The 22,077-nt window shown below is 48.3% G+C and overlaps 1 protein-coding gene across 1 annotated transcript in view; it reads left to right on the top strand.

Moving 5' to 3' along the window:
* Positions 1-22,077, top strand: part of LOC140075829 (inactive dipeptidyl peptidase 10-like) — a 78,801-nt gene that overhangs the window by 19,519 nt on the left and 37,205 nt on the right. Inside the window, exons 3-5 of the mRNA XM_072122181.1 lie at positions 4,264-4,359; positions 9,929-10,023; positions 11,704-11,778. Of these exons, the coding sequence (XP_071978282.1) occupies positions 4,264-4,359; positions 9,929-10,023; positions 11,704-11,778 (266 nt within the window). The remainder of the gene's footprint in view (positions 1-4,263; positions 4,360-9,928; positions 10,024-11,703; positions 11,779-22,077) is intronic.

Genomic DNA, 22,077 nt, shown 5'->3' with positions numbered 1-22,077 from the left:
AGTATCATCAGCATACAGATAATGCTGGAAACCAAATCTGCTGAAGAGAAGAGGACCCAGGACTGAGCCCTGAGGAACCCCGACACTGAGAGGAAGATGAGAAGAGAAAGATCCAGAAAAGGAGACACTGGAAGTGCGGTCAGAGAGATGAGGAAGAAAACCAAGAGAGTGCAGGGCCCTTCAGGCCAATGGAGCGAAGCCTCCTGAGGAGGAGCTGGTGGTCCACACTAGCAAATGCTGCCAAGAGATCCAGAAGAACCAGGAGAGAATAGTCCCCTTTGGATTTAGCCGTGAGGAGATCATTGGAGACTTTAGAAAGAGCAGTTTCAGTGCAGAGCATAGAGCGGAAACCAGATTGTAGGGGGTCGAGGAGGGAGTTAGCTGAGAGATAGCGGGTTAGTCTCGAATAGACCAGGCGTTCCTGGAGTTTGGAGATGAAAGGGAGGTTAGAATCTGGTCTGCAGTTAGTAGCATTGGATGGGTCCAGGGAAGGTTTGTTTAGCTATGGGGTAACAACTGCATGCTTAAAAGAAGAGGTTGAAGACTTTAGTGAGGCGAGAAGTGACTGCTGGGGAGAGACTGTACCAGATGTGAGGGGATGGGGTCACTGATGCAGGTAGTGGGGCGAGCAGAGGAAAGGAGCCTGGACACTTTTTCCGTTGTAACTGGCTCATCGGAAGAGTGCGAAAAGATACCGGTGGATCAATGGACTGAGTGGATTGAGCAATTATTTCCTGGCGAATACAATCAATTTTTTCTTTAAAGTAGGCGGCCAGATCTTCAGCCTCATGATCTGTGTACAGGTGGCTGCACCTTTGGTGTTAGTAAGGAGTGAAGAGCATCAAAAACCCTTTTGGGGTTGTTATAGAGAGAGGATATTAGATTAATAGACCTGTTTAGTAAGTGAAGGGCAGAGTTACAGGTTTTGAGTATAAATTTGAAGTGCAGAAAGTCTGTAGATGTGCGCCATTTTTTCCACAGATGTTCGGCACTCCTGGAGCACTGCCGAAGGAAATAAGCTTTGTGTGTCAAGTTTGCCTGCGTCTGTGTTGAAAATTTTTAATAGAAAATGGTGGCATCTCATCTAGGGCACTTCTAAACATATGATTATAGTGGTTAGTAACCAGGTTTGGACAGGTGATTGAGGACATGGGGGACAGTGCAGACTGTAAGGTTTCTGTGAGTTGGTGAGTATCAGTGACCCGTGGGTTTGAGCGAAGAGCAGAAGGATTCTGAGAAGGTGAAGGATTATTGAAAGTAAAAGAAAGGCGGTTATGGTCTGAAAGCGGAAAGGAAGAATTGATAAAATTAGATATTGAAGAAAGTCGGGAGAAGACCAAGTCTATGATGTTTCCCTCACTATCAGTGGGGGAATCAGAAAATTCTGAAAGACCGAGAGAAGTAGTTAGTGGTAAGAGCGGAGAGGCAGGAGGGGAAAGGGGAGTGTTAACAGGGATGTTGAAGTCGCCCATGATGATGGTTGGAATGTCACAGGATAGAAAGTGATAGAGTCAAGAGGCAAAGTGGTCAGGTAGAGCCGGTAGGACGGTATACTACAGCCATACGGAGAGAGAATGGGCAGAAAAGTCTGAGCAATGTGAAGATCGGAAAGTGAAAGAGGGTACAGAAAGAATGACCTGAAAGGTCCAACGTGGCGTTAGTAGTATGCCTACCCCTCCTCCTGCCTATTCTTGGATCTGGAGCAGTGTGAAAAGTGAAAGCCGCCATAAGACAAAGCAGTGAGGGAGGCAGAGTCATCCTGCTGGATCCATGTTTCAGTTATCAAAGCAAAGGAAAGAAGGAGGTCATGAACAGATTCTAGTTTATTGCACACAGAGCTGGGACGTTTAAAAGGGGTTATGGAGGGAGGAGAAGAGGGGGGATACACTGAATCTGTGTGAAGTATTAAAATAAGCAGAAGGTGGGCCTGGGTTAGGAGAGATGTCCTCTGCAGCAAGCAGGAGGAGAAATAAGAGAAACAAAAGATGTTTCAGTGATTCTGTCAGATCTGGTGTCCAGCACGTGGATAATCATGTCGTGGTATCTGGTGTCCAGCACGTGGATAATCACGTCGTGGTATCTGGTGTTCAGCGCGAGGATAGTGACGTCGTCGTATCTGGTGTTCAGCGCGAGGATAGTGACGTCGTCGTATCTGGTGTTCAGCGCGAGGATAGTGACGTCGTCGTATCTGGTGTTCAGCGCGAGGATAGTGACGTCGTCGTATCTGGTGTTCAGCGCGAGGATAGTGACGTCGTCGTATCTGGTGTTCAGCGCGAGGATAGTGACGTCGTCGTATCTGGTGTCCAGCGCGAGGATAGTGACGTCGTCGTATCTGGTGTCCAGCGCGAGGATAGTGACGTCGTGGTATCTGGTGTCCAGCGCGAGGATAGTAACGTCGTGGTATCTGGTGTCCAGCGCGAGGATAGTGACGTCGTCTTATCTGGTGTCCAGCGCGAGGATAGTGACGTCGTCGTATCTGGTGTCCAGCGCGAGGATAGTGACGTCATGGTATCTGGTGTTCAGCGTGAGGATAGTGACGTCGTGGTATCTGGTGTTCAGCGCGAGGATAGTGACGTCGTTGTATCTGGTGTCCAGTGCGAGGATAGTGACGTCATCGTATCTGTTGTCCAGCGGGAGGATAGTGACGTCATGGTATCTGGTGTCCAGCGGGAGGATAGTGACGTCGTGGTATCTGGTGTTCAGCGCAAGGATAGTGACGTCGTGGTATCTGGTGTTCAGCGCGAGGATAGTGACGTCGTGGTATCTGGTGTTCAGCGCGAGGATAGTGACGTCGTGGTATCTGGTGTTCAGCGAGAGGATAGTGATTAGAGATGAGCTAGTTGGTTGAAATGCAGGGTTAGGGTTAGAAGGCGCTCTTGGTTTTCAGATCCAATTACTTCTAAGGATGATTTAAGTGGCATTTGTAAAACCACAAACCCTTCCTCTCTCTGCAGCTAAAATTCTGGTAATGCAGATTGTCAAAAACAGAAAAGTAGTGGCGGCCGGGATATTTAGAGCTGTCAGTCTCCACCAGCCAGAATGGGAGCCTTTCAAAGGCCAGTTTTTGAAGCTTATGCTTTTTTTTTTGTGTTTCGGCCACTGGAGTTCATGTTTACTCTGCAGGTGCCTGGTCATACATGAGGAGCTCATCTCCTATCGCCAAAAAATTTGGCGATAGGAGATGTTACCAAAGTAAACAGCTCCTAGTGCTAAAGCAAACGCCGCAGTGTTAGAGTGATAGCGTTACCGGAAACCTCGGCGGAGTACAATGTAAACGCCGGACCACTCTCAAAGCTGTCCAGTGTATTCATGAGAAGACGTGTTTGTGGGCGGGTTTAGGGGCAGTTACTGCCGCATGATGCGCGGCAGTCACCGCTGGCCTATGGAGCGAGCGTGGTGGTCCGACGAAGAGGAAATCTTGGAATTCTATCTCTGCTCCTGGGGCAAGGGCATGTGGTTGAGCCATGGGCCATGGATTCCCAGCTAGGAGAGTCTTCATACAGCATGCACTGCTCCTCGATTTGTGGCTGAAATGGTTTTGCTACTTTGATAGCTGGTGAGGAGGACTCTGCACAACTGAGGATGAGTGCGACAAAGATAATCCCATGGAAGTTGATTCACTGTCTGCCATGTAATTGACCAATGCCTGTTGGGGCCTACCAGTACACACTCTGTCTCCTGTGTGTCTGGACATATGGGGGCACATTTACTTATCCGGTCCGGAGGAGTTACCGAAAGTGCATTGTCCTTGTATAACGCTTTGTGCCGCGATTCAATAAGATCGTGCGCCCGATTTCCTGCATGTGTCGCTTTCCCGCTCAGGTCTGTCGGAGTTCTTGCATCACAATTTTTAATTTAACTCCCGCGGTTTGTCCAAATCCGTCGGATCATCCGACCATCCGCCCCCAATTTGTGTCGCATGAAAACCGTCGCAATTGCGCCAAATCCGATCACGTGCGACCCAATCGCCTGCTAAATACCTGTCCCAGTGGCGTGATCCCGACGGAAATGCGGCCGTGGGACCCTTAGTAAATAAGCCCCATGATGTTGCAGAGTCACATGTCCAGCCCGATCAATCACAGCCATGCCTTCAGAGGACGTGCCTGTGGTTGGTAGCTGTAAGCACCTTGATTGGCTGCAATGTTCTGACCTTGTCGCTTGTGTCCCGGGCAGGTTCTGACCTATTTGGTTCTGTCCAGCTGAGGTTCTGACCTAGTCGGTTCTAATATAATAATAAATATGAATATTTTTGTTCTTTTGCAGATGAAATGACAAATTCTCCAGAGAAGATCCTGACCCTGGATGACCTTTTCAGTCGAGACTTCAGTATCCACAATCCTGAGCCTAGGTGGATCAGTGGTAAGTGATAGCCGTGTACATTGGGCAGGGGGTAATCCATGGAGTGACAGGGCACTGGGCAGCTTGACCCAAAGCTCCTAATCAATAGGAACCATGGAAGCCAAACTGTATCCCTTTCCCAGTCCCTATGCCGCATTCGTTGGGAGCGCAGCACAAGCACGGGCCAACTCCAATACTTATCTTTCCTCGCTCCACCTAAGCTGCAGCCGTCTTCTTCTTTGCTCCAGTGTGCTCCTGCTGTACACGCCGTCTGCTGGGACACTGGGGGAGCACTGTGGGAACATTGTGGCTGCTGGGGGCACTATGGGAGCAGTGTGGCTGCTGGGGGCACTGTGGAAGCACTGTGGCTGCTGGGGGCACTGTGGAGGCACTGTGGCTGCTGGGGGCACTGCGGGAACATTGTGGCTGCTGGGGGCACTGTGGGAACATTGTGGCTGCTGGGGCACTGTGGGAACATTGTGGCTGCTGGGGGCACTGGGGGAGCACTGTAGGTGCTGGAGGTACTGTGGGAGCACTGTGGCTGTTGGGGGCACTGTGGATGTTGCCTTGGGGGGCACTGTGATTGCTGACCTGGGGGGCACTGTGATTGTTGCCTTGGGGGGCACTGTGATTGTTGCCTTGGGGGGCACTGTGATTGTTGCCTTGGGGGGCACTGTGATTGTTGCCTTGGGGGGCACTGTGATTGTTGCCTTGGGGGGCACTGTGATTACTTGTTGTTGTGGGGCACATACAAGCCATGTCGGCGTCTCAGGTTATGGTTATTTAACCATCAAAGATCTGATTGTATTAATAACACTGTTTAAAGGCAACTACTGAACAGCTCAAATATATACATTTATACAGTAATAAAATGACAGTCGGCCCCTTTACGGCAATCACAAGGCTGACTTGGCCCCCTGTGAAAATGGGTTTGGCCCCCCCTGCCTTTATATTACTGTATATGAGTGTTATTGTATAAATGACACCAGGATGTGTGTGTAGACATCACATGGCCTGTAGTGGGGGGGACCCCACAGCCTGCAGTTATTAGCCCTTTGAGTATTTTCAGGACTTGTTTTTGGTGAATGTGGCGCCATGTCCAGTATATGGGGGTGGGGACAACGCGGGGCACAGATATCTCAGTCCAGTTCCTTGGTCAAATCAATGCTGGCATTACCCCCAGAGTTAGCAGCACCAGGGCCACAGCATACATTCCACTCATATACGATCGTGCCCTGTCCCTCAGTGCATGGAGCCGCTAGGGACCTGACCTGCATCATCCCCAGCGGTGCTGTCCTGCCCCAACATCCATCGGCTCCAAAGTGACATCTCCACTTCATCATCAGTCATCTTCTCCTAGTAATATGAGGGAGCGCAGTCATCTTATCCTAGTCAGTGGAAAGAGCACAGTCCTCTTGTCCTAGTCAATGGAAGAAGTACAGTCATCTTCTCCTAGTAACATGAGGGAGCGCAGTCATCTTCTCCTAGTAACATGAGGGAGCGCAGTCATCTTCTCCTAGTAACATGAGGGAGCGCAGTCATCTTCTCCTAGTAACACGAGGGAGCTCAGTCATCTTCTCCTAGTAACACGAGGTAGCGCAGTCATCTTCTCCTAGTAACACGAGGGAGCGCAGTCATCTTCTCCTAGTAACACGAGGGAGCGCAGTCATCTTCTCCTAGTAACACGAGGGAGCGCAGTCATCTTCTCCTAGTAACACGAGGGAGCGCAGTCATCTTCTCCTAGTAACACGAGGGAGCGCAGTCATCTTCTCCTAGTAACACGAGGGAGCTCAGTCATCTTCTCCTAGTAACAGGAGGGAGCGCAGTCATCTTCTCCTAGTAACATGAGGGAGCGCAGTCATCTTCTCCTAGTAACATGAGGGAGCGCAGTCATCTTCTCCTAGTAACAGGAGGGAGCTCAGTCATCTTCTCCTAGTAACACGAGGGAGCGCAGTCATCTTCTCCTAGTAACAGGAGGGAGCGCAGTCATCTTCTCCTAGTAACACGAGGGAGCGCAGTCATCTTCTCCTAGTAACACGAGGGAGCGCAGTCATCTTCTTCTAGTAGCACGAGGGAGCGTAGTCATCTTCTCCTAGTAGCACGAGGGAGCGCAGTCATCTTCTCATAGTAGCACGAGGGAGCGCAGTCATCTTCTCCTAGTAACACGAGGGAGCGCAGTCATCTTTTCCTAGTAACACGAGGGAGCGCAGTCATCTTCTCCTAGTAACACGAGGGAGCGCAGTCATCTTCTCCTAGTAACACGAGGGAGCGCAGTCATCTTCTCCTAGTAACACGAGGGTAGCGCAGTCATCTTCTCCTAGTAACACGAGGGAGCACAGTCATCTTCTCCTAGTAACAGGAGGGAGCACAGTCATCTTCTCCTAGTAACAGGAGGGAGCGCAGTCATCTTCTCCTAGTAACAGGAGGGAGCGCAGTCATCTTCTCCTAGTAACACGAGGGAGCGCAGTTATCTTCTAGTAACAGGAGGGAGCGCAGTTATCTTCTAGTAACAGGAGGGAGCGCAGTCATCTTCTTCTAGTAACAGGAGGGAGCGTAGTCATCTTCTCCTAGTAGCACGAGGGAGCGCAGTCATCTTCTCATAGTAGCACGAGGGAGCGCAGTCATCTTCTCCTAGTAACACGAGGGAGCGCAGTCATCTTTTCCTAGTAACACGAGGGAGCGCAGTCATCTTCTCCTAGTAACAGGAGGGAGCACAGTCATCTTCTCCTAGTAACAGGAGGGAGCGCAGTCATCTTCTCCTAGTAACAGGAGGGAGCGCAGTCATCTTCTCCTAGTAACACGAGGGAGCGCAGTTATCTTCTAGTAACAGGAGGGAGCGCAGTTATCTTCTAGTAACAGGAGGGAGCGCAGTCATCTTCTTCTAGTAGCACGAGGGAGCGTAGTCATCTTCTCCTAGTAGCACGAGGGAGCGCAGTCATCTTCTCATAGTAGCACGAGGGAGCGCAGTCATCTTCTCCTAGTAACACGAGGGAGCGCAGTCATCTTTTCCTAGTAACACGAGGGAGCGCAGTCATCTTCTCCTAGTAACACGAGGGAGCGCAGTCATCTTCTCCTAGTAACACGAGGGTAGCGCAGTCATCTTCTCCTAGTAACACGAGGGAGCGCAGTCATCTTCTCCTAGTAACAGGAGGGAGCACAGTCATCTTCTCCTAGTAACAGGAGGGAGCGCAGTCATCTTCTCCTAGTAACAGGAGGGAGCGCAGTCATCTTCTCCTAGTAACACGAGGGAGCGCAGTTATCTTCTAGTAACAGGAGGGAGCGCAGTTATCTTCTAGTAACAGGAGGGAGCGCAGTCATCTTCTTCTAGTAACAGGAGGGAGCACAGTCATCTTCTCCTAGTAACACGAGGGAGCGCAGTCATCTTCTTCTAGTAACAGGAGGGAGCGCAGTCATCTTCTCCTAGTAACACGAGGGAGCGCAGTCATCTTCTTCTAGTAACACGAGGGAGCGCAGTTATCTTCTAGTAACAGGAGGGAGCGCAGTCATCTTCTCCTAGTAACAGGAGGGAGCGCAGTCATCTTCTCCTAGTAACACGAGGGAGCGCAGTCATCTTCTCCTAGTAACACGAGGGAGCGCAGTCATCTTCTCCTAGTAACACGAGGGAGCGCAGTCATCTTCTCCTAGTAACACGAGGGAGCGCAGTCATCTTCTCCTAGTAACACGAGGGAGCGCAGTCATCTTCTCCTAGTAACACGAGGGAGCGCAGTCATCTTCTCCTAGTAACACGAGGGAGCGCAGTCATCTTCTCCTAGTAACACGAGGGAGCGCAGTCATCTTCTCCTAGTAACACGAGGGAGCGTAGTCATCTTCTCCTAGTAACACGAGGGAGCGCAGTCATCTTCTCCTAGTAACACGAGGGAGCGCAGTCATCTTCTCCTAGTAACACGAGGGAGCGCAGTCATCTTCTCCTAGTAACACGAGGGAGCGCAGTCATCTTCTCCTAGTAACACGAGGGAGCGCAGTCATCTTCTCCTAGTAACACGAGGGAGCGCAGTCATCTTCTCCTAGTAACACGAGGGAGCGCAGTCATCTTCTCCTAGTAACACGAGGGAGCGCAGTCATCTTCTCCTAGTAACACGAGGGAGCGCAGTCATCTTCTCCTAGTAACAGGAGGGAGCGCAGTCATCTTCTCCTAGTAACAGGAGGGAGCGCAGTCATCTTCTCCTAGTAACACGAAGGAGCGCAGTCACCTTCTCCGAGTAACACGAGGGAGCGCAGTCACCTTCTCCGAGTAGTATGATGTGATGGAATCCATAGGAGGGCAGTTTAGCATCTTACATGTAATTATCCAAAAGGTATATAATTAATGCTGGAGCACATCCCAGTTGAAAGATAAAAAAATCCTTTATTTAGAAATGTCATAGGTACGGCAGAAAAACCTACGCGTTTCAGCTCAGCAGAGCCTTACTCATGGCATAGAAATATCACAGCTCAAGTGAACATGAAAAGACTCATCTAACCAATCAACGTCATTATTACAAGATACAGGTCCCCTCCCCCATAGTGTAGATTGGTAACCCACATCTCTCGGGCTACATCCATCACACCCTGACGCAGGGGTCGTGTAGGCGCTGTGTGCTCCACAGATGGATCAGACAATGTGATGCGCGCGCTTCTGACCACCCAGAGCACAATATGGTGGACACTCGATTACTTGGGTTGCATAAGGGTCCTTCTGCCTATAAGAATTGATTACACATGTCTGGAGCGCAGGCGTCCGGCCTTCATGGAGTTATTTCTGTGTGTTCTTGGTTTCTGGGGCTCTGGTTGGTTTGTGTTAATTGTCTGGACCCTGCAGTCTGACTTTATCACTCGATGTTGTGTTTCACTTATACAATGGTAAGTTGTCCATCTATCGGACCCATTTGTAGGTCGCCCATGAGGAGCCCCTGCACTGACTGCTCTACACATTGGGCCCTCCGTTTAGGAGGAAGGTCACATCCGCTCTGCTATTACGAGGGCACGAGCTTCCCGTGGATCATTGCTATGTGGAATCATTGATTGATCTACGACTTTTGTGTGGACTCATTGGGGCACATTTACTTACCCGGTCCAGTCGCGATTCCTCGGTTCATTCTCCGACGCTGATTCGGGTCTCCCGGGATTCACTAAGGTCCGTGCACCCGATATCCAGCAGGTGTCGCCGCTGCGCCGAGGTCCGTCGGAGTTCACCCCTCCCCATTTCTGTCGCGTGAAAGCCGGCGCCGATGCAACACAATCTGATCACATGCGCCAAAATCCCGGGGCAATTTGGTGCAAAACGGAAATATTTGTGAAACCCGGTGAAAGTGCCGCATTCGGACCCTTAGTAAATGAGCCCCATTGTCTTTAGGGACTCCTGTCTCGGTTTTATTATCCCCAGGATATTGTAAGGGCAGTGCCCGGGTCTCTGCCTCATTAACCCTCTATGGCTGTTGTATGGTGGTAGAATCCTATAACAATATCTGCTATATTATACTGGACTCCGAGATGGTGGAGAATGAGGGTTGTGAGTCTGAGGGTCCTTGTTGGTGGGGTCCGGGGGTCTCTGTCACTTGTCTACTCTCATTCCTTCTCTCTTTCCTTACAGAACATGAGATTGTTTATAAGAACAGGGACGGGTATGTCTTCAAGTATAACGCAGAGACAAACGAGACCACCATGCTACTGGAAAACTCCACCTTCGTAAGTATAGAGAACCACCAGAACCAGGACCAGCTCAGGACACAGGGAGACAATTATGATGATTCTTTTTTTGTAGTGTGCACAGGGATTCTGGGCTTTAAAGGGAACCTGTCATCAGCAATTGGCCTAATAAACCACTACCAGTATATTGTCAGGCACGTTGACACCTTAGAGTTTTTGTTTCTTTCATGGACTTTGTTGGTGGCATCATCCAGAAATTCAACTTTGAAGTGAGATGTAAATTGGTTGTATAAAGCCAAGGAGGCGGAGAGTTTAACACTGAAGTCAAGGTAGGCGGCTCTGAACACCTCCTCCTCTGTGATTGACATCGTGCATCGGACAGATCCATTTAGTGATGTCTCCAGGTGCAGGACCATACATTATAGTGAAGAAGGCTTTCTGAGGCAGGGAGAGCTTGACTTCAGTGTTAAAATCTCAGCTTTTTTGACTTCATACAACCTACTAAGATCTCACTTCAAAGTTGATTTTCTGGATGATACCACTGCACTGCGTCATAAAAGAAACCTGATCAGGAAAGTGTTTAGCTTCTTAACAACATACTGGTAGTGGTTTATTTGGTCAATTTCTGCTGACAGGTTCCCTTTAAGGTTCACAGAGACCCTCATCAGTGCCATCCAGAAAGAGAAGACTGTAGGGAACAGACTCCCCTTCCCCAGGGTGTCCCAAGCCATGGATTATGACCACCTAGTAGGTGATCCCCCTACTTAAAGACACCTGACTTACAGAGGACTCCTAGTTACAGACGGAACCCTCTGCCCACTGTGACCTCTGATGACCTCTCTGGATGTTACTATAGTCCCAGACTGTAATGATTGGCTGTACGGTGTCTGTAATGAAGCTTTATTGATAATCCTTGGTCCAATTACAGCAAAATAATTTGAAACTCCAATTATCACTGGGACAAAAAAAATTGTCTACAACTACAATTATAAAATATACAGTTTCGACTTACATACAAATTCAACTTAAGAACAAACATATGGACCCTATCTTGTACGTAACCCGGGGACTGCCTATATACAGCATTAACCCCTTGTGCCAATAGTCAAGAAATATGATCTGACTTGTTTTCATGATTACCGTCCAATTGCCTTGACTCAATTGTTATTTGAGAAGATCTTTTGTTAGAATGATGGGTATTGAGATATCTTTTAGCTCTGGATGCACCATTCATGGACCCCCTTTAATTCATGAACATAAAAAGTGTCAAAGATGTGTTAATCCATTTATTACACTGCACGCACACGGCTGTAGAGGAACCAAACCCTGTGGTCCACGTTACTTTCTCTGATCCGAGTAGTGTGTTTAACAGTTTTTGTGGGTTATGTCTATTGTGCTGTTGTATTATTATGTTTTTAAACTTGGATCAGTATGTACTAAATTATACATTGTGCTAATGGCCTCGTACAAAGGAACCCCCACTTCATGTCATTCCAACACATAACATTTTACCACTGTGAACAGGACATAATCAAATAGGACACACAATGACATGTAGGATATTGTGTGTTCTCTAATTTGATGTCCAGTTTATACCGATCTCAGAAATATTATAGTTTATGATCCTTCTGTAATAAATCACAATGAATATATTTCTCCTCTTCTGTTGGTATTTGGGGCAGTTTCATGGATTGTCACTCTTGGTGGTTTTCGTTATAGGTGACATTTAAAGCCTCAGGATATTCCCTGTCTCCGGACCAGCGCTACGTGCTCCTGGCCTATGACGTGAAGCAGGTGAGTCTTGTGCCTCCATTGTATATGCCAATCACTCTGCCCTCATGATATTTGTGACTCCTGATTATCTTATGACCTCAATGAGGGCAGTGTAATTAATACTGGACAGATGTTGAAATGTAATGGTCCACCCCGGCCTCTGTGTATCCATCACCCTCAACCTTTGCGCCGTTCCATTGCCTCTCTTTGGTATCTTATGGAAAGTGAAAGGCAAAGGATCTTCACAACATGTCCACCACATGAGTTGTCCATATGGCCCTACATCTTCTCCCCTGGAGTATCCCACCCGGTTCTGGACGGTCTGGACAAACCCTTGACTGGCAGTGCAGAGCCAGTGAAGTAATTATTTGTCTCGGACTGTGAAAATGTGGTTACATTTTCAATTATTACAGGAAACCACCACTGTATTTTCAGGCTAATTGATCTTGCAATTTAACAGAAGCAATTATGTTACAATAATTTTATGGATTAGTTCAGGACCTTTGACTATTTACAGAAAATTTCCTTTCATCTAGTTATCTGACCATGCCAAAGCACGCTGATAGGTGAGACCTGCACCAGGCGAGATCCCTGGGGGACCTGCGCCAGGTGAGATCCCTGGGGGATCTGCGCCAGGTGAGATCCCTGGGGGATCTGCGCCAGGTGAGATCCCTGGGGGACCTGCGCCAGGTGAGATCCCTGGGGGACCTGCGCCAGGTGAGATCCCTGGGGGACCTGCGCCAGGTGAGATCCCTGGGGGACCTGCGCCAGGTGAGATCCCTGGGGGACCTGCGCCAGGTGAGATCCCTGGGGGACCTGCGCCAGGTGAGATCCCTGGGGGACCTGCGCCAGGTGAGATCCCTGGGGGACCTGCGCCAGGTGAGATCCCTGGGGGACCTGCGCCAGGTGAGATCCCTGGGGGACCTGCGCCAGGTGAGATCCCTGGGGGACCTGCGCCAGGTGAGATCCCTGGGGGACCGGCGCCAGGTGAGATCCCTGGGGGACCGGCGCCAGGTGAGATCCCTGGGGGACCTTCGCCAGGTGAGATCCCTGGGGGACCGGCGCCAGGTGAGATCCCTGGGGGACCGGCGCCAGGTGAGATCCCTGGGGGACCTTCGCCAGGTGAGATCCTTGGGGGACCTGCGCCAGATGAGATGCCTGGGGGACCTGCGCCAGGTGAGATGCCTGGGGGACCTGCGCCAGGTGAGATCCCCGGGGGACCGGCCCCCAATGGGGCTCACAATCTAATCAATCTAATCAATCAAACTCTTTGCAGATGTTGACCCTGGTACTTGAACCCAGGTCCCCAGCGCTGCAAGACTGTAATGCTAACCACTAAGCCACCGTGCTGCCCATGACAGCGAGTGTAGCATTGAGCCTCAAGTTATGGAGGTCTCCACCTCCATGGGGGAGGCGAGGCCTACAAATGGCACCAACACCCTGTTGTCTGGGGTCGTCTCCTGTTTCCGTTTGGTCTATGGCAGTTCTAGTTCATGTTTCTGAATCTAATCCGCGTCGTATGAGACATTCTGGTTGATTATCCATGGAGAGCGCAGACCATTCCAGAGACGGAAGCCTCAGACTGCTCGGCTCAGACCTCGGGCAAAATCCATTTCCACAGACCAGAAATCAAAGAGAGAAATGTTCTGTGTGTTTATTAGAAACCATAAAATCCTCCCTTTGATTTCCCCTGGTGACGTCTTGTAAGAGGAGAGGCGTGAAGATATATTTGTCGAGCCCGTGACTCTCCTCCCGCTTGAGTGTTATCGTTTAATTAACCGCAGATGGAAACCAAAGAAGAGATAAATGACGAATAAAAGCGCTGAACGTGGGTCAGATACATGAGGCCTCGTCTTTCCTGCATCCACCGTCACCTTCATTGTGCAATTCCTTAGTGGGGAGTAGTTGTATTACTATGTGCTGTGGTGGTGACATGGAGGGCCTTCAAGCTGGAAAAGCAGAGGTGAATCAGACCTCCCCTCCATTACTTATATCATGGCTGATGGTGTGACTGATGCTAGTGGTGTAGTTATAGAGGTTGCATTGGATGCACGTATTACAGGGTCCATATGACTGGAGGGGGGCAATCAGTCACTGCACAAATCTGCCCTTTATGTAAGAGGCAAGAAGAAGCCACCTGGGAGACACCAAACATGTGGAAGAAGGTGCTCTGCTCAGAGGAACTTTTTGGCCACAATGCCTAATGATACGTTTCGCGTAAAAGCAACACCGCTCATCCCCTGAGCACCCCATCCCCAGCTGTCACCATTCTCACTGTCACACATGGTGGGGGCAGCATAATAGATTGGGCTTTTCTTCTGCAGGGACAGGGTAAAATTGATGGGATGATGGATGGAGCCAAATCCACGACCATTCTGGAAGAAAACTTGTTGGATTCTGCAAAAGACTTGAGACTGGGACAGAGATTTATCTTCCAATAAGACAATGATCCCAAACATAAATTAAAATCTGCACTCACCGGTCACTTTATTAGGTACACCATGCTAGTAACGGGTTGGACCCCCTTTTGCCTTCAGAACTGCCTCAATTCTTCGTGGCATAGATACAACAAGGTGCTGGAAGCTCCTCAGAGATTTTGGTCCATATTGACATGATGGCATCACACAGTTGCCGCAGATTTGTCGGCTGCACATCCATGATGCGAATCTCCCGTTCCACCACATCCCAAAGATGCTCTATTGGATTGAGATCTGGTGACTGTGGAGGCCATTTGTGTCCAGTGACCTCATTGTCATGTTCAAGAAACCAGTCTGAGAAGATTCCAGCTTTATGACATGGCGCATTATCCTGCTGAAAGTAGCCATCAGATGTTACAGGGTACATTGTGGTCATAAAGGGATGGACACGGTCAGCAACAATACTCAGGTAGGCTGCGGCGTTGCAACGATGCTCAATTGGTACCAAGGGGCCCAAAGAGTGCCAAGAAAATATTCCCCACACCATGACACCACCACCACCAGCCTGAACCGTTGATACAAGGCAGGATGGATCCGCGCTTTCATGTTGTTGACGCCAAATTCTGACCCTACCATCCGAATGTTGCAGCAGAAATCGAGACTCATCAGACCAGGCAGCGTTTTTCCAATCTTCTACTGTCCAATTTCGATGAGCTTGTGCAAATTGTAGCCTCAGTTTCCTGTTCTTAGCTAAAAGGAGTGGCACCCGGTGCGGTCTTTTGCTGCTGTAGCCCATCTGCCTCAAAGTTCGACGTACTGTGCGTTCAGAGATGCTCTTCTGCCTACCTTGGTTGTAACGGGTGGCGATTTGAGTCACTGTTGCCTTTCTATCAGCTTGAATCAGTCTGCCCATTCTCCTCTGACCTCTGGCATCAACAAGGCATTTCCGCCCACAGAACTGCCGCTCACTGGATGTCTTTTCTTTTTCGGACCATTCTCTGTAAACCCTAGAGATGGTTGTGCGTGAAAATCCCAGTAGATCAGCAGTTTCTGAAATACTCAGACCAGCCCTTCTGGCACCAACAACCATGCCACGTTCAAAGGCCCCAAATCACCTTTCTTCCCCATACTGATGCTCGGTTTGGACTGCAGGAGATTGTCTTGACCATGTCTACATACTTAAATGCACTGAGTTGCCGCCATGTGATTGGCTGATTAGAAATGAAGTGTTAACGAGCAGTTGGACAGGTGTACCTAATAAAGTGGCTGGTGAGTGTACAATGGAAGGTTCACAAATAATCGTATCCAGGTATCCACAGTCCAGTGGAATCCAATGGAGAATCTGTGGAAGGAGCTGAAAACTGCTGCTCACAAACTCTTCATCCAACCTCCCTGAGCTCCAGATGTTCTCCAAGGAAGAAGGTCAAGAATTTCATCTCTCCATGTGCAAAACTGATAAGACACCTGCTTCCCCAAACAACTGCAGCTGAAATCACAGAAAAAGGGGGCGCTACAAAGTATTAACTTAAAGGGCGGAATAATATTTCACGCCCCACTTTTCAGTTAATTATTTTTTACAAAAGTTTAACATATCAAATAAATTTTGTTACACTTCACAATTGTGTCCCACTTATTGATTCCTCACCAAAAAAATTAATGGTAGAAAAGTTCAAGGTACTGTACACTCTATACATTGTTAATGTGGTAAGTTACTGTTCTACCAGCAAACATTTAATTTTTAATGCAATATCTACATATCTACATCTATGTAAGCCCATTCCAACAACTACCACTCGAGTGGTTTAATGGTACATTGTCTTTGCTAACTGTGTAAGATGGCTAATGGATGTTTAGAAAACCCTTGTTCCAGTATGCTAGCACGGCTGAAAACAGTTTGGCTGTTATGAGAAGCTATAAAACTGACCCTCCCTTGAGCTGGTTGAGAATCTGGAGCATCACATTTGTTTTTCAGATGCAGCTTTCAACATCCAAACCAGGAGTGGAGTGAAAAAAGTAGGAGTAGTAGTAGCACCTCTTTTGGCTTTTAAAACTGCATCTGAAAAACAGAAAGTGTGAGTGCACCCTGGAACTTTCACAATGGCCAGAAAAAATTTTTATTTTTATGTGAAACTCTTCAGTCTATTCTTGTTCTTAGAAATGAAGGCCATTTTATGTGATAAATTTCCAAAAATTTGAAGATTTCCTACGATTTCCTCCATTTAGTAGTACAAGCAGGCTCTAACCTGAGTAAAAAGAGAAGTGGGAGGCCCCGCTGCACAACTAAGCAACATGACAAGTACATTATAGTCTCTAGTGTAAGAAACCAACTCCTCAGAGGTCCTCACCTGGCAGCTTCATTTACTAGCACCCGCCAAACACCAGTGTCACCCTCTTTGTTGAGGAGGGGACTCCACAACGCGCTTTTCAGGGCAGAGGGGCAAATAAAAAGCCATGTCTGAGACTGGCTAATCAAAAAGATTAATATGGGCAAAACAGACATTGGACAGAAGGCGATTGCAAAAAAGTGTTACGGAGAGGCAAATCTAAGTTTGAGGTTTGGATCACACAGAAGAACATTTGTGAGACTCAGAACCAGTGAAAAGATGTTGGAAGATGCCATCTGTCACAAGGTGGAGGTCATGTGATGGCCTGGGGGTTAAGGGGGAGATTTGTACAAGGTCAAATGGTATTGGAATAAGGAAGGCTATCGCTCCTTGGCGCCGGGCCACACCCTGTGACAACCCCTGATTGGAGCCAATTTCAAACCTCGTCAATGTCTGGACTATAGTTTCATTTTATTTTGCAACTCATTGGAAAAATAAAAGTATGAGTTTTCATGAAAAATACAACATTGGTCCTAAACTTTTGAGCGGCAGTGTAGAGGTGAGCTGAGCCGCTGGATCTAAGCTTCTCATTGTATGCAAATATATTCATATAGTTTTATATTTTATTTTATATTTTTATATTTTCTATTTATACATAGAGCTGGGTGGCCGTATCTAAGCTTCCACGATAGAGGTTCCACTGTTGCATGGTGTTTATTGCAGGCCACGATCTGCCCCTCTGGTGCTTATTGCAGTCCATCTCCTGCCCCTGTGGTGCTAATAACAAGTTACATCCTTGCCTCTGGTTTTTAGCCGAGCAGTGTTATCTGCATGTCTCATAGTTATGTGAGAAGCTCCTGAATAATTCATAATCTCCTCAGCTCTAAAGTCCCAGTTACTGACACTAAACACCAGAGTAGAGCATCCCAGGAAGGGAAAAGTGTATTAAAGAGGTTATACGGGTATAAAAATTTACTCAGGGCAGTGCTGGGGTGGGCTATTTAAAAATAACAAACATGAACTTACCTCGTCTGGAGCTGCTGATGTCCCGTGCCGCAGTCCATCTCATCTGTGCGCCGGTGTGTTTACAAGGGTGCACAGGGAGCTTCCTACCGGCCAGAAGCTCCCATCCGACACCATCTCCCAGCGCTTACAACACTGAGGGATAGGGACGGATGGGAGGAGCTCCCTGTGCGCGGCTTCTGTGCCCCTGTAAACAAACAGGTGCACGGATCAAAGGAACCGCGGCACGGGACATTGGCGGCGCCAGAGGAGGCAAGTACTCGTTTTTAATTTTTAAATAGCCCGTCCCTGCCAGGCCATAAGTAACTTTTTATAACCGGATAACCCCTTTAATTTTTACATACATTTGATCTGAAGATGTCACATAACCTGCCCAATATCTGTTGATAACGTCTTCAACTTGAACAATGGGGCAGATTTATCAAGTGTCTGAAAGTCAGAATATTTCTAGTTGCCCATGGCAACCAATCACAGCTCAGCTTTCATTCTACCAACGCTCGTGATTATTTTAAAGGGGAGCTGTGATTGGTTGCCATGGGCAACTAGAAATATTCTGACTTTCAAACACTTGATAAATCTGCCCCATTGTCTGTAGATAACTTCTTCAACCTGCCCGATGTCTGCAGATAATGGGGCACCCGTCCCTTGCGCGATCCCCGATTCGGAATGTCCGATGATAATGAACTTAGATCGTGCGCCTGATTTCCTGAATGTGTTGTTTCCCCGCTCAGGTCTGCTGGAGTTCACCATCTTCCTCCCGGTGTATGTAAATGCATGTCTTGAGACACAAATTTTAAGTTAAATCCCACGGTTTGTCCTGATCCATCCGATCGTCTGACGGCCTGCCCCCCGATTTGTGTCATATCAAAGCCAGCACGTTTGCGACACAATCGCCTGTTAAATACCTGTCCCAGTGGCGTGATCCCCAAAAACGTCGCAAAACCCCACATAAACGGGGCCGCGGGACTCTTAGTAAATAAGCCCGATGTCTGCAGATAATGTCATCGACCTTCCCAATGTCTGTAGATAACGTCTTACACCTGCCCGGTGTCTGTAGATAACGTCTTCAACCTGCCCGGTGTCTGTAGATAACGTCTTCAACCTGCCCGGTGTCTGTAGATAACGTCTTCAACCTACTCGGTGTCTGTAGATAACGTCTTCAACCTGCTCGGTGTCTGTAGATAACGTCTTCAACCTGCCCGGTGTCTGCAGATAACGTCTTCAACCTGCCCGGTGTCTGTAGATAACGTCTTCAACTTGCCCGATGTCTGCAGATAACGTCTTCAACCTGCCCGGTGTCTGTAGATAACGTCTTCAACCTGCCCGGTGTCTGTAGATAACGTCTTCAACCTGCCCGATGTCTGCAGATAACGTCTTCAACCGGCCCGATGTCTGTAGATTACGCCTTCAACCTGCCCGATGTCTGTAGATAACGTCTTCAACCTGCCCGGTGTCTGCAGATAACGTCTTCAACCTGCCCGATGTCTGTAGATAACGTCTTCAACCTGCCCGATTGTCTGTAGATAACGTCCTCTACTGTAGATTACGTCTTCAACCTGTCCGATGTCTTTATATAACGTCTTCAATGAGTTCTCCATGTAGTGGCTGCTCGTGCCCCCTCATTTATCCCTTTACCTCAGGATATTACTGACTTCCAATCAGTGACATTGGGCTGGTGTAGTTAAATCAATCAATTCAGGTAATGTCTTTTCTGAGTTATGGAATCGTTAGAACATATGAAGGATCTTATTATATTGAAGTTTAATATCAAAAGGGACATTGCTTACAACAAAGGGGTTAAACAAGAAAATAAACAGATGTACATACAATGCAAAAATAAAAAAGGGATAAAAAAACAGAACTTATAGGGGTTTTCCCACGAAAGAAAAATTTTTAATTTCAACCCCTTAATGATGTTTACATAATAAAGATTATTTTTAACCCCTTAGATTACAATGTTACTCAGTGTTATTGCTGTTTTAGCTTCAATCACTCAGTGATGGTCATTGTAAGATTTCAGTGTGTGAGTGGGGACTCTCTGAGCAGACACTTCCTGGTCCCTCTGTGCTGTGAGATGTCTTGTGCTAGCAGTATGCTTAGAATATCGGGGTACAGGGTTGTATACACTTTCATTCACCTTATGAATGTTGTACTAGTATATGACACAGAGAAAGAGAGAGGAGACAGGTCAGAGATCCATGAGATGGATATAACACATGACTCTACTATCACAGCCATAAAATACACAGCTCTGCTATATCTCACTAGTATCTGACACTTAGAAAGAGATGAGATGGATCAGAGATGAGATGAGATCCATAAGATGGATATAACACACAATGACACTCTCAGCTCTGCTATAATGGCCAAAACATACACATAGCTCTTCTATATGCCTCCCTCCCTCTCTTCTGGATAAAGGCCTTATCTGCTTGTAGCTTTAACCTCCTCATGATGTTGTTTGCCAGCAGGAAGTCTCTGTGTGTGTGAGCTCGTCCTGGAATGCAGGGTGGGGGCTGGAGGCAGAGCGGAGCTCAGTGCAGCGTCAGACAGAAGAGCAAGATGGCTTCCCCGACCCTAAGCTCAGAAGATCAAGGGTCGGGTCCAGGGGCCACCAAAATTGTGAATACCAGGACTGATAGAGACAGGTTGGAATTATATCTGTGTAATGCTGGATTTTTGTAAATAACAGTGAATTATAGAATGTGCTATTTTGTTATCCTGAGTGTATTTAAGAAACTTGTCTTTGTGGGAATATGCCTTTAATACATAATATGATGTTATAAGTCTGGTACCTGGGGGCACCATCCAGCCCGGTGTGTTACATAGCCTACCAGCCCCATGTAGTATATAACTTTCCTCTCCCCTCTAGTATATATCCTGCCAGCCAGCCTCATGAAGTATATATCCTGCCAGCCAGCCCCGTGTAGTATATAGCCTGCCAGCCAGCCCCGTGTAGTATACAGCCTGCCAGCCAGCCATGTGTAGTGTATAGCCTGCCAGCCAGCCCTGTGTAGTATATAGCCTGCCAGCCAGCCCTGTGTAGTATATAGCCTGCCAGCCAGCCATGTGTAGTGTATAGCCTGCCAGCCAGCCCTGTGTAGTGTATAGCCTGCCAGCCATTCCTGTGTAGTATATAGCCTGCCAGCCAGCCCTGTGTAGTATATAGCCTGCCAGCCAGCCCCGTGTAGTATATAGCCTGCCAGCCAGCCCCGTGTAGTATATAGCCTGCCAGCCAGCCCCGTGTAGTATATAGCCTGCCAGCCAGCCCCGTGTAGTATATAGCCTGCCAGCCAGCCCCGTGTAGTATATAGCCTGCCAGCCAGCCCCGTGTATTATATAGCCTGCCAGTCAGCCCCGTGTAGTATATAGCCTGCCAGCCAGCCCCGTGTAGTATATAGCCTGCCAGCCAGCCCCGTGTAGTATATAGCCTGCCAGTCAGCCCCGTGCAGTATATAGCCTGCCAGCCAGCCCCGTGTAGTATATAGCCTGCCAGCCAGCCCCGTGTAGTATATAGCCTGCCAGTCAGCCCCGTGTAGTATATAGCCTGCCAGTCAGCCCCGTGTAGTATATAGCCTGCCAGCCAGCCCCGTGTAGTATATAGCCTGCCAGCCAGCCCCGTGTAGTATATAGCCTGCCAGCCAGCCCTGTGTAGTATATAGCCTGCCAGCCAGCCCAGTGTAGTATATAGCCTGCCAGCCAGCCCAGTGTAGTATATAGCCTGCCAGCCAGCCTCGTGTAGTATATAGCCTGCCAGCCAGCCCCGTGTAGTATATAGCCTTCCAGCCAGCCCCGTGTAGTATATAGCCTGCCAGTCAGCCCCGTGTAGTATATAGCCTGCCAGTCAGCCCCGTGTAGTATATAGCCTGCCAGTCAGCCCCGTGTAGTATGTAGCCTGCCAGTCAGCCCCGTGTAGTATGTAGCCACTGCTGGACATGGTATTGGTGAAGGGAGGCTGCTGTTGGACATGTTATTACTGAGGGGAGGCCGCTCCTGGGACGTTATGAGTGAGAGGAAGCCGCTGCTGGGACATATTATTACTGAGGGGAGGCTGCTGCTGTGACAAGTTATGAGTGAGTGGAGGCCACTGCTGGGACATTATTTAGTTGCAGCAGAATTTACTCAAGGTAAATTGGGTCATCGGCTTTTACGTACATATATGTATATTTTTTTTCCTCACAGTAAAAATCCCAAAGACAAGGGGACATTATAGACATGTGGGGGTTGCTATAGAAAAAGGGATATAATAATGTCCCCCTTTCTGTAGCCGTCATCGTATCAAGACATTAGAAGGAGGCTAAGGGCATCTGGAGGGAAGGGGCGTTATATGGGTTGTGTTTAGATATGGACTTATACGGGGCACACAATTTTATGTTCCAGGGACCATGGTAAGAGGGTTACCCGGCCTGGTACCTGGTGAAAAAATTGAGTGCAGCCGGTCCCACATACAAAAAGGTTGGGGAACACTGAAATAGATGAATGAGCAGATAGACGGTGTGATGGAGGGGAGAGATATTTGGTTTACACCAAAAAAAAGGAATCAAAAGCCAAAATGT

The sequence above is a fragment of the Engystomops pustulosus genome, chromosome 8 (assembly GCF_040894005.1).
Source record: "Engystomops pustulosus chromosome 8, aEngPut4.maternal, whole genome shotgun sequence".
Lineage (NCBI taxonomy): Eukaryota > Metazoa > Chordata > Amphibia > Anura > Leptodactylidae > Engystomops > Engystomops pustulosus.
This window is presented reverse-complemented; position numbering and strand designations above follow the sequence as displayed.